Source organism: Spermophilus citellus (assembly GCF_964194105.1).
Source record: "Spermophilus citellus genome assembly, chromosome: 4".
NCBI classification, from domain to species: domain Eukaryota; kingdom Metazoa; phylum Chordata; class Mammalia; order Rodentia; family Sciuridae; genus Spermophilus; species Spermophilus citellus.
Window position 1 is genome coordinate 145,351,616 of NC_138185.1, and position 15,370 is coordinate 145,366,985.

The 15,370-nt window shown below is 35.4% G+C and overlaps 1 protein-coding gene across 3 annotated transcripts in view; it reads right to left on the minus strand.

Annotated features, from left to right (window-relative positions):
• SLC12A6 (solute carrier family 12 member 6) overlaps positions 1 to 15,370 on the minus strand; it is a 98,094-nt gene that overhangs the window by 27,359 nt on the left and 55,365 nt on the right. For all 3 annotated transcript variants that reach the window (XM_081288849.1, XM_081288848.1, XM_081288850.1), the window contains 5 exons: positions 6,246 to 6,340; positions 3,416 to 3,547; positions 2,267 to 2,413; positions 773 to 827; positions 172 to 302 (listed from right to left, as the gene is read on the minus strand). In XM_081288849.1, coding sequence (XP_081144975.1) covers positions 172 to 302; positions 773 to 827; positions 2,267 to 2,413; positions 3,416 to 3,547; positions 6,246 to 6,340 — 560 coding nt within the window. The remainder of the gene's footprint in view (positions 1 to 171; positions 303 to 772; positions 828 to 2,266; positions 2,414 to 3,415; positions 3,548 to 6,245; positions 6,341 to 15,370) is intronic.

Below are 15,370 nucleotides of genomic sequence, written 5' to 3' on the forward strand. Positions count from 1 at the left end.
GGATACCTCAACTTTTCTGCCTCCTATTCATAGTGAGAACCAAGAAATGAGCTAGTAACCACCTCATTGATTTCTATAACTGATGTCTTAAAACACTGATACTGAATAACAAAATAAGCCCAAATCTATAACTTTTCTATACTGTAGACTACAAGTTAAGACATTACTTACCAGAAAAATTTCAATGGCACCAAGGATGTACATGGCTGCTGCAAATGTGGTACCAAGATAAAAGCAGAGGCCAACAGCCCCGCCAAACTCGGGACCTAGTGCCCGGGAAATCATAAAGTATGAGCCCCCAGCTAAAAGACAAAATAGAAGATGAACAGGATAAAGAGAAAGTATTAGTAAAAGGAATATAAAAAGTTATAAATAGGAACAATAAACATACACATGATCCTTCAAATGTCTCAAGCTTTTGAAAATCCTAAATGTGAAAAAAAAAAAAAAGATTTGCTAGAGGGAAGTAATAGACAAAGCCTTGATTGTAGGATATATATTGACATCTAATGCCAGCATAAAGAAGAAATCAGGGATTTTACTTCAGATATGAGATTGTCTAATAAATTAAAGCAACTGTCTAGAAAATAAATTTTAAAGAAGGTACCCTAAGGTCAAACAGTATTAGTTTCTATGACCTGTAGACTGTTAACTCTATTGTAGTATAGGACAACAGCCTAAAGAATATTCTGTTCCTTGGAAGTTTGCACCTCTGGCTTTATGCATACAGTAATCACCAACAATCACTGAAATCCAAGCTTGGCCTACTGACCTGGCACTACTCCATTAGTGGCAATAGCACTCATGGAGATAGCAGTCAACATTGTCTGTAGAGAAAGAGAAAGAATATTGTTATGGGGCAAGACTGAAATTTCTATAATACTTTCCTATCTATAGCCCTCAGGGCATGTATTAAACATTTAACTATTTTTACTTTTATGGGAGAAGTTGCTGTATACCTAATAGTTTGGAAATTCGACAATATGGTTCAACTCATTCAACTCATTACACTAATCACACTACTGTTATTTGGCATGTACAGTTAATATGTCCTTAACATTGTACTCAGTAGATAAGATGCTATTAAGAACAACTGATCCCACCCTGGATCTCCTAATTAAACAGAAAACAAAGCCTACATAGCAAATTCAAGAGAGTAAATTAAAAAGAATTTACTGTGGAAAAAATTTTGGAAAATAGCTTAGAACCTGACTACAGCTATGATACCAAGCTATTTTGTAGCTATGATACCAAGAACAACAGTCAATAAAAAAGAACTGACGAAAACTTTTTGAGCATCTAAGAACTGATTAAAAACATTACCTAGTAGCAGAATGTAGAATGGCCTGCAGATAGGGAGTACCTGGAGGCAGAGGGACTGGTTAGTAGGCTACTGCAGAAGTTAAGTGAGGGATAAAACTGCAATGGTGGTAGTGTAAATGAAAAGGAAGGGTTGCACCTAAGAAATTTAAGAGAGTGATTGCTCTTTGTAGCTGATTAGATATAAAAGGCAACCTAGGAGTCAAAAATATGGTATTGACATTTCAAGTCTGTGAAACTGAAAAGAAAAAAAAGGTAGTACCATTAAGTTATTAATGATATGGACTATATCCACTTAACCTGCTTTGTATAATACTCAACTACTCAGCTAATCATGATGCACTGGGAGGGCATAATGGTGACAGGAATAAAAGACAACAGTAGAAACCTATAATAAAATTGATAAGTATGGCTGGGATACATAAAAATAGGAGTTTAAGTTAGTGGAAGATCAGGATGTTCTCAATATAGAAGGAAAGAAGACCTGGAAAGAACAACTGAATTTCTAGGAAAGTCTCTTCCCTTTTGGAAGAGACTTCAAAACTAAACCAAACCCAAACCAGATACACCTCACCCCCACTCAAATAATTGTCAATATTTTTTTTCAGGACATATTGGAATGGTTCATCAAAGAAGATGTTTTCTAAAACATCTTCTGTCAAAACTTTTGTGTTATTAAGCTCCAATTATTTAGATTCTGAATTCTTTGAAGATAGGGACTTTTATCTTCTACTTCCACTTGAGGTTTTGTTTTGTAATTTCTAGTACATCGGTGAATAACAGACAGTAAATAAATGAAAATCATTTAATATCAGAATAATCCCTACTGTTGAGATCATGATTCTTTCCAAGTATTCTTTATTTTATTCCCAAAGAAGTCAAGTGCATATACTCCTGAGAACTCGAAGTGCTCTAAGTGACCTCCAAAAGCCAATGTAGGACTTACACAGCAGCAGCAGATAAGGACAATTGCAAATGCCTGAAGAACTCCAGCTGTGCCCACCACCCATGTAAGGCGTAGAAAGAGAATTACTCCAAAAATGTTTTGTAGACATGGGAGGTAGACACCCATGAAAGTACCCATTTGGGGAGTCTGGAAAGAAAGATATAGACAAAAGAAAAATTATATAGTCAGCCATGAGATGTTCTTATTCTTTTACTTTTCTTTTATGCAATTTGCTACCATTTTATTTTTTAATCTTTTCTATAAAAACTTGCTTCCTAATGACCATGTTTATCTTAAAGCAGAGATAATAAATTTAAGTAATATCTTCAAAAAGGCACATATAAATCTCTAGAAAAGTCTGTCACTGTATTTCTAATATTCTTAGAGATATACATTTTTATTTTGCCTAGGTTCTCATGTGTTTATTATATTCAGGAATGTGGCCCTCAACAATTTAAAAATTTCTGTTCTTTAGAGCTGTTAGATTTCTCTTTTCATTTAAAAACGGAATAATGTCCTCATGGAAATCCTTTCGAATTGGGTAAAATTCATTATAGTAGTTAGAAAATGAAACAGATGGAAAAATGAAGATCATTTTATACCTTTCAAAGAGCTGAACAATTAGAATGTTAAATTATACATATTGTCTCATATTTAAGAAAAACTGGTATCTAGTATTTAAAAAATGCTTCACTACAGATAGATGGCTTTGGCAGATGGGTGTGGACACACTTGATATGCTATTCGCTCCCACATGGCTCATTCCCTCATATTAGTTAGGTCTCTGTTCAAATATCACCTTCTCAGAAGGACTTTCTCTGTCCAGCTTACCTCAATTAGCAAACTCATCTGTCTGGCTCCTTTATCAGTCTTAGTCTCTGTAACCTTAATTAAACTTTAAAAAGCATTAATCAACACTTAATATGTAATATACTTTAACAGAGTTACAACAGTTTAAGGACTATCTCCCTACATAACAGCAGGGACACCACATGTACTGCCTGTGCTGACAACAGTGCCCAGAATAGTTCTGATCATATATCAAGCATTTAATAAATAATTATTGAACACAGAATGATGCCATGGATCTTTCCCCCTTTCTTATGTATAGGGCTTTTAAAATTTATCCTTGTTATTCCAAGGCCTCACCTTGGTGGGCTTCTTTTTCCCCTCAGTGATGTTTTCTGCTTCTTCATGTTCCTTTGCTCCTTGTGTTAGATTAGTGTAATTGGCCATGCGGTTAAGGAGAGAAGATACTTTCGGTCTGGTGTCCATTTCTTCCTGTAAAGTCAGAAATATGGAAGAAATGAGTTGTGAAGAACACTGACAATAAGGATCAAAATAAACTTTCGACCATAAAACTGCAAAGTAAATGAGAAAATATTTCACATGTAAATATTTTAAGAAAATTTATTAATGAAACTATTTGTCCCTCATATTTAAAAGATCACAAAGGAGCTGGAAAATGTAGCTCAGTGATAAGAGTACTTGCCTTGCATGTTCAAGGCCCAGGGTTTGGTCACCCAGCACCACAAAAAATAAAAACAAAAATCAGTATTTAATCAGGTCACTAAATCCTTATAAAATTGTTTTTTAAGGGATAAATTAAAATTTTATGTACTTATGGGTAACATGTTTTGAAATGTGCATACATTGTGAAAAGATTAAATCAAGCTACTTAGCATATACATTGCCTCAAATATTATTTTTTTTGTGGTGAGACCATTTAAAATCTGAGAAATTTTTTTTAAAAGTTTTTTTTTTTTTTAGTTGTAGATGGACAGAATGCCTTTATTTTATTTATTTTTTTATATGGTGCTTAGGATCAAACTCAGTGCCTTACATATACTAAGCAAGTGCTCTGCCACTGAGCTACAGCCCCAGCCCTCTTGAGTAATTTTTGAGAATATATTTACTATAGTCATAATGTTATATAAACTAATCTGAAAAACTTATTCCTCCTGTCTCACTAAAACTTTATACTCTATGACTAACATTTCCCTGTCAGTCCTATCTCTGCCCCAGGTAACTACCATTCTGTTTTGTACTTTTATGAGTTTGACTTTTTCAGATTCCACATTAAGTAGTATTGTATAAATAGACATTATGTAGTATTTGTCTATCTGTGCATGGCTCATTTTATTTAATATAAGGTTCTCCAGATTCATCCATGTGACCAACGACAGGATTTCCTTCTTTTTTAAGTAAATAGAAAACTATTACATTGTGTATGTATACCATATTTTCTCTGTCCATTTGTCCATTGAGAATACTTAAGAGTTGATTACATATCTTGGCTATTGTGAATAATACTATAATGAATAGGGAGTGCAGATATCTCTTTGGCATAATGATTTCATTTCCTTTGGAATATATACCCAGAAGTGGAATTGCTAGATCATGTAAGAATTCTATTTTTAATATTTGAAGAAACTCCATGCTGTTTTATGCTTAGAAATTTTTATTTTATTTTGTGGTTTTGGTGATCAAACCCAGGACCACATGCTTGCTAGGCAAGTGCTGTAACATTGAGCTATACCCTCAATCCCCTACATATAACACTCTTAAATGAAAACTCATTATTCTTTATAGTAGCTATGAAACTTTATCTACAGTGCAAACAAAATAATGCAACCTAGAAAAGAATATTGGTAATATGATCCTTAACTATAACACCCCCTTTTGTGGGGGCTACTAACATTTATAGCAATTACTATCAATTTATTTATTTATTTGTTTATTTATTTATTTATTTGCTGTGCTAGGGATGGAACCCATGGTCTCGTGCATGCTAAGCTAATGCTCTACCACTGAGCTATATCCCCAGCCATATGGTAATTATTCTACCACCACCTTTGTCTGGCTTTGGACAGTGATTCAAGTGTCATATCTCTTAATATATTTTTTTAAAATAGTATTTCCTTTCAGCTTCCTTCAAACAAAGGTCTGAGGTGAATATTTTGTTTAATCACAAACGTTTGTCCTTAACCTATAAGACATATAGTAAAAATATAATTAGATTACATTTTATCTTAGATAATCTTATCTAAGTCCTTTTCATTATGCTAAGTGAAATAAGACAAATACCACATGACCTTACTTATATGCATAATCTAAAAAAGTTGAACTTATAGAGTAGAATGGTGACTACCAGAGGCTGAGGGCAGAAGAGGGAGATGTTAGTCATAGGGTAAGGCATAAAGGTTCAGTTAGACAGAAGGAATGTTTTCAGATCTACTACACAACATGGTAACTACAGTTAATAATAATATATATTTCAAAATAACTTTAAAAAATTTCAAGGTTTGTACTACAAAAAATAAGTGTATAAGGTGATGGACATGTTAATTAGCTTGATTAAAACACTTCCCAATAAATCAAAATATCATATTTTTACCCTCCAAATATATACAGTTATTTGTTAAGAGGACATATAGGTCCTCCTTAACTTACAGCCTCTTCCTCAGTGGTTTTGATTAATTATAAGATAAATAACACTTTCCTCAAACAGCATTAAGAAATACACTGCTTTATACTTAGAAAATTATTCTAATGTAAATATTTAAATCATAGAATAGCTAGATTGCAACATTCTTCATGTGACTTTTCTCCCTTACTTCATAGAAATGTGATTTAATGGGTACATGCTACAATTAGATTATACAGACAAAATTAACAATTACAAATTATAACAATAACTACTGTATTTTAAGAAAAAATTTAGTTGTAGATGAACACAATACCTTTATTTATTGATTTATTTTTGTGGTGCTGAGAATTGAACCTAGTGCCTCACATGTGCTAGGCAAGTGCTCTACCACTGAGCCACAACCCCAGCCCTAACTACTATATTTTATTTTAACATTGTTTATTATATTATCCAGTTTGTACTATTTTAAAACCAAATGGGACAGAAAATGGCTTATCTTGAAATTTCTGTTCCTTAAGTCTCTGTCCATAGTTTTCTCCAAAGTATTACCTCAAAGAGTGCCAAGTTTTTATCAAAATATTCATCTCCTTCTTCAAAATTGGAATTATTGAGGTAAGCATTTCGAGCTTTCTTATGCCCATCATCTGGAACAAAGGGTAAACCAAGTTAGTTTCTCATTAGCATTGAAGAAGTATCAGTACCAAATACCTGTGTGTTGCCTCTGTATTAATATAACTAATTTTCACATTCAGATTTTCTACCACGCGGCCTGCGCAGTGGTTTCATTAATGAGGTTCTAGGCATAAAGTTAGTTAGAAGAGATCGAAATAAAACACACAAACCAGTTACCTTATTTATATTGCTAGACGGCTCACCTCCCTGGTTCCCGCCTCCAGCCGCCCAGCAGGGCAGCGAGGATTACTCTGGGCTAGCAGGAGAGAGAGAGAGCGAACACGCCTGGGAGTAGCCTTTTATTTGGGGAACAAGAGATTCAGGGGAGAATTCCATCAATGAAGGTTGAGGGGGGGCTGCACTCCAAGGTCAGGGTCAGTGATTGGGTCTCCGGGGTCAGTGGTCATGCACACCCCCACACGGATGGGCTCTCTCATCAGGAAAGGGTCGGGAAAGCTCTGACACAGCCAGAGCGCCTCAGGCCCTTAACGGGAGTCACCCAATCACGTGTCAGAATGGCTCCCCACAAGATTTAATGTAACAGAATTCAATCAGCATTGCATGGAAAATGTGGCTATCTTTCCAAAAGGAGTAAAAGAAAATCTTATGTGGGTCATTCCTTTTTTTGATACAAAAAAAACAAAAAAAACAAAAAACCTTTGGAGACACTATACTTTGAGGATTCTAGCCTATAATGACTCATTCCTAAAGTTGCCTCATTCCAGGATGAGAAAAAAAATACATATATTAAGTGCCTACTCAATGTACAATACAGTACTGGGCTACTTTACACACTTGTTATGGTTTGGATGTGATATGTCCCCCAAAAGCTCATGTATGAGACAATGTAAGGTTTAGAGGACAAATGATCGGGTTATGACAGCATTAACCCAATCAATGAATTAATTCTCCGATGGGATTAAGTGAATGGTAGCTGAGGCTGGTAAAGTTGTCTGGAGGAGGTGGGTCATTAGGGGCATGCCTTTGGGGTATATATTTTGTATCTGGTGAATGAAGTCAGTCAGTCTCTCTCTCTCTCTCTCTCTCTCTCTCTCTCTCTCTCTCTCATCATGTGAGCTGCTTCCCCCTGCCACATTCTTCCACCATGATCTTCAGCCTCACCTGGAGTCACAAGGAATGGAGCCGGCTGTCTATGTACTGAGATCTCTGAAACCATGAGCCCCCAAACAGACTTTTCCTCCTTTACAATTGTTCTGGTTAGGTCTTTTAGTCACCGCAGCAAAAAAGCTAACTGAAATAACACTGTTACTGTAAATAAGGAAAGAAAAAGCTCTCTGACTTATTTGCTTATTTTTGGTACTATGTATTGCATCCAGGGTCTTGCACATGATGGGCAATTACTCTACCAGTGAGCTATACCCCCAGCCCTTTCAAATTTTATTTTGGAACCAAGTCTTGCTAAGTTACTTAGGCTGGCCTCAAACTTGTCATCCTTCTGCCTCAGCCTCCTGTAGCTGGGGATTATAGGCATGTGCCACCATGTATGGAGCTTCTTCCACTTTTTTTTTTTTTAATATTAAAAGAGGCACTCAGTGGAAATTTGATGAACCAGCTGTGAAGAAAAAAAAAAATACTGAGCGCCCAAGACAGCAAAATTTGTGTTGATTATCTCCTTAACTTTGTTTTTTATTGTGTAAAAGTTATATAATCTAGCAGGAGAGAATAGAAAAATAAGGAGTCCTAGTGGCCAAAAGTGGGATAAGTACTAAAAAAAAGAAATGATCTGAAATGCAGACACAAGAAGTATCCAAAATGATACTTTAAAAAATTAATCACCTTTGCAGAGTTGTTAAGAAAACAACACAGAACTCTGAAAAACAGTAGAAGGAAAGAATCAAGTAATTACACTTTCTTTCTTATTCCAACTGTACTTCAGGATAACTAAATTGCTAAAAGAAAACCTCATTTTAGAAGCATTGTAGCTAATTTATGATAGATGGAATGATAAGACTTAGAAAAAAAGAGAATAATTTGCAACCCCTTTGAAAATAATAGATCTAGGGAAGGATCATCAATAGTTGCTAAAATCATTAGGGAAAGGGCTGAGGCAGAACCTTACAATTGGTGGACCAGGGTAGTACAGAGCCCACTGAAAGTAGGACAAGACAATGTCTTACTGTAACACAATGAAAAGCACACTGTACAACCTATGCTATATTATGAAAAGGATGGAAATTGAATCTAATTAAGCCTGCACATCTAACTACCAGTTTTCTCTTGCACACAAACACATGCACACATACACACACACCACAAAGGATGAACATGTTAAATAAATGCTACCACAAGGATATAATCATCAAATTCATGACAAATAATATTATTTCTTCAGCAAATGTCATTAACCAAAAAAGTGAACTCTCACAGATTTGAGATATAACAATCAATTATTAAGATGTGAACCTTGGGGCTGGGGCTATAGCTCAGCAGCAGAGTGCTTGCCTAGCGTGTGGTGAATAAATAGAATAAAGGTATTGTGAAAACAATTTTTTTAAAAAGATGTGAACCTTGCTAGATCCTGACGTAAACAATTCAAATATAGAAAGATACTTTCAAAACAGAGAAATTTTAATACATACCAGGTATTTTTTAAAGGGATAAGTAAAACCGTTTGATGTCTGGGATTTTCTTTAATATTCTAGGCAGCATACTACAGTGATACATGTACACCCATATTTACAGCAGCACAATTCACAACAAATTATGGAAGCAGCCTAGGTGTCTGTCAGTGGATGAATGGATAAAGAAAATGTGGTATATATACAGAATGGAGTTTTATTCAGTTATAAATAAAATGAAGTTATGCCATTTGAAGGAAAATGAATGGAACTTGAGAACACATGTTAAGTGAAATAAGCCAGACTTAGAAAGTCAAGGGTCAGGGCTGGGCTCGTGGCTCAGTGGTAGAGCACTTGCCTACCACATGTGAGGCACTGGGTTTGATCCTTAGTACCACATAAAAATAAATAAAATAAAATAAAGGTATTGTGTCCATTTACAACCAAAAAAATATTTTAAAAAAGTCAAGGGTCTGATGTTTTCTCTCAAATGTAGAAGCTAGAGGAAAAAAAGGGGGTGGGGGAATCTCATAAAAATATAAGGAAGACCAGTAGAATATAAGAAGATCAAGAAGGAGGAGGAGAAGAAAAGGGGAGGTACTGTGGGACAAAATTAACCAAATTATATTGTTAAATTGTGTACAAATATATAACAATGAATCCCATCATTTTGCATAATTATCATGCACCAATAAAAAAATCTGGAGAAAAAAATATTGTAGGAAAAATATAAGTGGAAATGTGAAAAGCTTGGAAATGCTGCTAAAGCTGGGTAATGGGTTTATGGAAGTTCATTAAGGTATTCCACTTTTCTATACCTTTGGTATTTTCCAAAATAAAAAAATATTATTAAAAAAAGGAAAATGTAATTTCTTTCTTTCTCTAGTGGCTACTGAATGATACAGTTTAAATGATTACCACTTCTGAATGATTCATTTATTCAATTAAATCAAATATTTATTAAATTTCTATAATGTGCTGGGTGCTATTCTGGAGATATAGTAGCAGACAAGGCAATGAGACCCTGCTTTCACTCTGCCTATACTGAAGTTGCAGAAGACAGAAAATATACAAGTTTAAAAAGCATTTCAAGAAGTGCTAAATTCAATGAAGAAAATAATGTAACAGGTACTGGGGTAGACCATGACTGGGGGGATTGGGAGGAGGGCAACTTTAATCAAAATTATTAGTGTCTTCTAAAGCAGGCTCTCCAGAATCAAAACCAACCAAGCAACCTATCCCAGATTTATAATATCTGCCAATTTCTGTAGGGTAATTATTCACACATAACCAATTTCAAACTACTTATGTGAATACAGTGAAAATTGTTTTGAGAAGAGATGCACACAACTGTCTCTTGTGAGTGGATATGAACAGGCTGCAGCACAATCTTAGCATAGGATGGTAAGGGAAAGCCTGCATTTCAGGCAGAGAGAAAAGCAATTTCAAAAGATCTTTTTTTTTTTTTAAGAGAGTGAGAGAGAGAGAGAGAGAGAGAGAGAGAGAGAGAATTTTAATATTTATTTATTGTTTAGTTTTCGGCGGACACAACATCTTTGTTGGTATGTGGTGCTGAGGATCGAACCCGGGCCGCACGCATGCCAGACGAGCGCGCTACCGCTTGAGCCACATCCCCAGCCCCTCAAAAGATCTTAAAGCAAAAAATAATCTTGGTAAATTCATTAAACAGGAAGGATAATATAACTGAAGTAGAGTAAGGAAAGGAAAGTGTAGTTAGAAAGGTACGAAGGAGTCAGATCATGTAGTTAGCCAACAGACAGCTCTTCCAAAATCACTTATTGAATAGTTCCCTCCTTTTCTACCTCCTTCCTTCCACCCCAAACACCTGGACTCAAGTGATCCTCCTGCTTCAACCTCCCAAATAGTTGGGACTACATTTGCATGCCACTGTGACACCTGTCCCTCTTTTTCTGATAGATCTATTCTAGAAAATAAACATGAGGGAGGTTGGAGCCAGGAGAGAGTGATATAAGAGTGTGCTATTGTTTTGGGGTTTTTTTTCTTCATTATTTGGGTTAATACATATGGCTTTTTGTCAAGTAAAAATCTTATAGAGAGGCCGGAAAAATGGGACAAATAATTTAGGATAGCAAAATGATTCAAATATATCAGTATTACCAATAATTATAATAATGTAAACAGACTAAATTCACTAGTAAAAAATATAAAGATTGATGGATTGGTTTAAATAGCAAAATCCAGACATGGTGTTTATTAGAGACATAATATAAGGACATACAAAACGTTGAAAGTTGAGTTACACCACACAAATACCAAAAAAAAAAAAAAAAAAGCTGGTATAATTTTGTTACTCAGATAAACCTGTGTTCAAGAGAAAAACTTAAAGATTAGAAGATAACTAAATAATAAGGTCTAATTTGCTAAGAAGGTACAACAATTTAAAAACATACATGCATTGTTCAGTTATTAATTTTTGTGCAAAAAATTGCCCCCACATTTATTGGCTTAAGCAATACACATACTTATTATCTCATAATTTGTTCAGGTAGCATTAAAAAAAGATTTTTTTTTGTAGTGCTGGGATGGGACCCAGGGTCTCACATATGCTAGGCAAGTGCTCTGCTACTAAGCTATATCCCCAATCCTATTAAATATATGTGTGTGTTTTCTGCTGGGGACAGAACCCAGGGCCTTGCACATGCTAGGCAAGAGCTCTACTCTGAGCTAGATCCCTAGCAGTTAGGCAAATTTTTAGAAATCTGGAAACCTTTTTAAACTGTCACATTACTAATACATATGGACTGGGTTCTACTATCTTTTTCTTTTTTTTTTTCCCCCAGGAATTTTTTTCCTTTTTATATATGCACAGGAATAATAAACAATAAAAATCTATGTCCCAATAAGTCTAAAAAGAGATTTTTCAGCAAACACAAAATAAAAATTTGAAGTGATGAGAAAGTATTGTTTCTTTTTTTAAAAATTATTTATTTATTCTAATTTGTTATACATGATAGCAGAATGCAATTCACTTCATACTATACATATAAAGCACAATTTTTCAAGTCACTGATTGTACACAAAGTATTTTCACACCATTTGTGTCTTCATATACTAAGGGTAATGATGTCTAACTCATTCCACCATCATTCCTACTCCTTTGCCCCCTCCCTTCCCTTTGACCTAGCTAAAGTTCCTCCATTCCTCCCATGTTCACCCCAGCTCATTGCCATTATGAGTCAGTATCCTCATATTAAAGAAAACATTGGCCTTTGTTTTTTTGGGATTGGCTTGCTTCACTTAGCATTTTATATTCTCCAACTTCATTCATCTATCTGCAAATGCCATGATTTTATTCTCTTTTAATACTGAGTTAATGTTCCACTGTGTATATATACCAAAGTTTCACTATCCATTCATCCACTGAAAGGCATCAAGGTTGATTCCACAATTAGCAATTGTGAATTGTACTACTATAAACACTGAAAGTGGCTGTGTCCCTGTAGTATGCTGTTTTTAAGTCCTTTGGGTATAGTCTGAGGAAGGAATAGCTGGATCAAATGGTGGTTCCATACCCAGTTTTCCAAGGAATCTTCATACTGCTTTCCAGGTTGGCACCAATTTGCAGTCCTACCAGCAATGTGTGAGTGTACCTTTTCCCTCACATCCTCGCCAACACTTATTGTTGTTTGTATTCTTGGTAGATGCCATTCTGACTGGAGTGAGATGATATCTTAGAGTAGTTTTCATTTACATTTCTCTAATTACTAGAATGTTGAACATTTTTTCATATGTTTGTTGACTTATTGTTTATCCTCTTCTGAGAAGTGTCTGTTTAGTTCGTTGGCCCATTTATTGAGTTATTTCTCTTTTTTTTTATTTCTTACATACATGACAATAGTGTAATGAATTACAATCATAATTATCCATTCACAACACCATTTTTCGTAACTCTGTATTTAAGTATGTTCATGCCAAATTATGCCATTATACATGAGCTCTCTTATTATTATTAATTTTTTTGCATTACAATTCTTAATATACCTTTATACCACAATTTATCATATCTCTGATTGTATATAAGGTATGCTGACACCAAATTCACATCTTCATATGTGTATTTTGTATAATGATGAGGGTCTCCTTCCACCATCCATGCTATTCCCCTTCTCCCTCCCTTTCCCTCCCACCCCTATTCCCTATCTAGAGGTAATCTTCCTCTCTTGCTCTCCCTCCCAACCCCATTTTGGGAGGGAGAAGACATTCAGCATTTGTTTGTTTTTTTTTTTTTTTTGGATTAGCTAACTTCACATACTATAATCTTCTCTAATGCCATCAATTTCCCTGCAAATGCCACGATCTTATTCTTTTTCTTTCTCTGTTTTATTTTCATTCTTTCTCTGCCATTCTCTTCCTTTCTGAAATTGTTGGTCTGTTTCCCTCTTATTCCATTCTTTTCTCTAGTTCCTCACTCTATTTCTATCCTTTTAACTATTCTCCTTAAGGTTTTACTTAAGGATATATTTCACTTAAAACAAATTATTAAATGAGACTAAACAATAATGTTCTCCCAAACCACATGAAGACTTTTGAGCCCTTCAGTTCCAACTCTCTTCCTAAATTATCCAGTATTGCTATCCAATATTCATAGAAGTATTTTAAACCTCACAAATAAGATATTAAAATTATTTTATAGGGTAACAATTATTTGTTTTTTTTTTTTTTTTAATTTATTTATTTATTTTTTTTAGTTCTCGGCGGACACAACATCTCTGTTTGTATGTGGTGCTGAGGATCGAACCCGGGCCGCACGCACACCAGGCGAGCGCGCTACCGCTTGAGCCACATCCCCAGCCCCGGTAACAATTATTTGTGTTCAAGGTACACGTCTACCATTTCATTTGTTCAGTGCTCTCTGCTGTATTTCAGACTACTAGGCTTTTGGGATCACTTTCCTTTTTTCCTGAGGTACATTCCTTAGAATTACTTTAGGAGGAGGTTTCTCAAGCTTACTACTGAATGTTTGAACTAAATAATTATTTGGTATAAGGACAGTCTTATAGGATGTTTAAGAACATTCTTGGCCTCTACTCATATACCAGTTGCATCTCCAAGTAGTGACAATCAAAGATGCCTCCAGGCCAAGTGTGGTGGCACATGCCTGTAATCCTAGCCTCTTGGGAGGCTGAAGCAGGAGGACCCCAAGTTAAAAGCCAGCGTCTGCAACTCAGCAAGACCCTATCTCAAAATAAAAGGGCTAGGGATAAGTGGTTAAGCACCCCTGGATTCAATCCCTGGTACAAATCATCATCATCATCATTGTCGTCGTCTCCTGGGGCTGTGGTTGTGGCTCAGTGGCAGAGTGCTTGCCTCGAATGTGTGAGGCACTGGGTTTGAGTCTTAGCACCAAATATAAATAAATGGATAAAATAAAAGTCCATCAACAACTAAAAAAAATAAAATAATAAAAAATCTCCAAACAAGACAGGCACAGTGGTATTCACCTATAATTGCAACTACTCAGGAGGATCACAAGTTGCAGGCCAGCCTGGTAGTACCTATCTCAAAACAAACAAGTATCTAAACATTTCTAAATATCTTGGGGAGGCAAAATTTCCCCGAATTGAAAATCACTACTTTAGAGCAAACCTGATTGTTTGGGACATCTGACAAGGCCTTGTACAAAGTAGGATCTCCGAAAGCCTTGGGCTGCTTCACCCCATTCCCTGAGATTGAGTAAAGAAAAGAGTCCACTTTCCTATTTAGATTAGATCATGACATTTACTGTAGCACAAAAGCATCAATCTTTGGCCAAAGTGGAAGTTTTCTTTTTACTAGATCTTTTTAGTTATATGCACTATTAGGGCTCCTTTTGAAAAAAATAATAAATGCATGGAACATAATTTACTCTAATTCAGTCCTTTTCCTTCTCCTTCCCCATTTCTCTCCTCTACTCTACTAATCTTTCTGCTATTCTTTTAAAATTAATGTCATGTGGATATACACAAAGGTGAGATTCACTGTGGTACATACACACACACACACACACACACACACACACACACACACACACACGAAAGTTAGCACTGATTCATTACACTGTTCTTCCCTTTTCCCATCTCTCCTCCCACCCCTTCTTAATTCCCTTCCTCCATTCCACTGATCTCTCTTCTATTTTGCTGGAATACCCCATTCACATTTTTTCCCCTAATTTTGTACTAGCTTCGGCATATCAGAGAAAACATTTGACCTTTACTTTTCTGGGTCTGACTTATTTCACTTAGCATGATGGTCTCCAGTTCCATTCATTTACTGGAAAATGCCATAATTTCATTCCTATTTATGGCTGCATAATACTCCATTATCAAGTGTTGATGAGGATGTTGGGGGAAAGCTACACTAATACATTGCTGCTGGCCCTACAAATTAGTACAACTGTTCTAG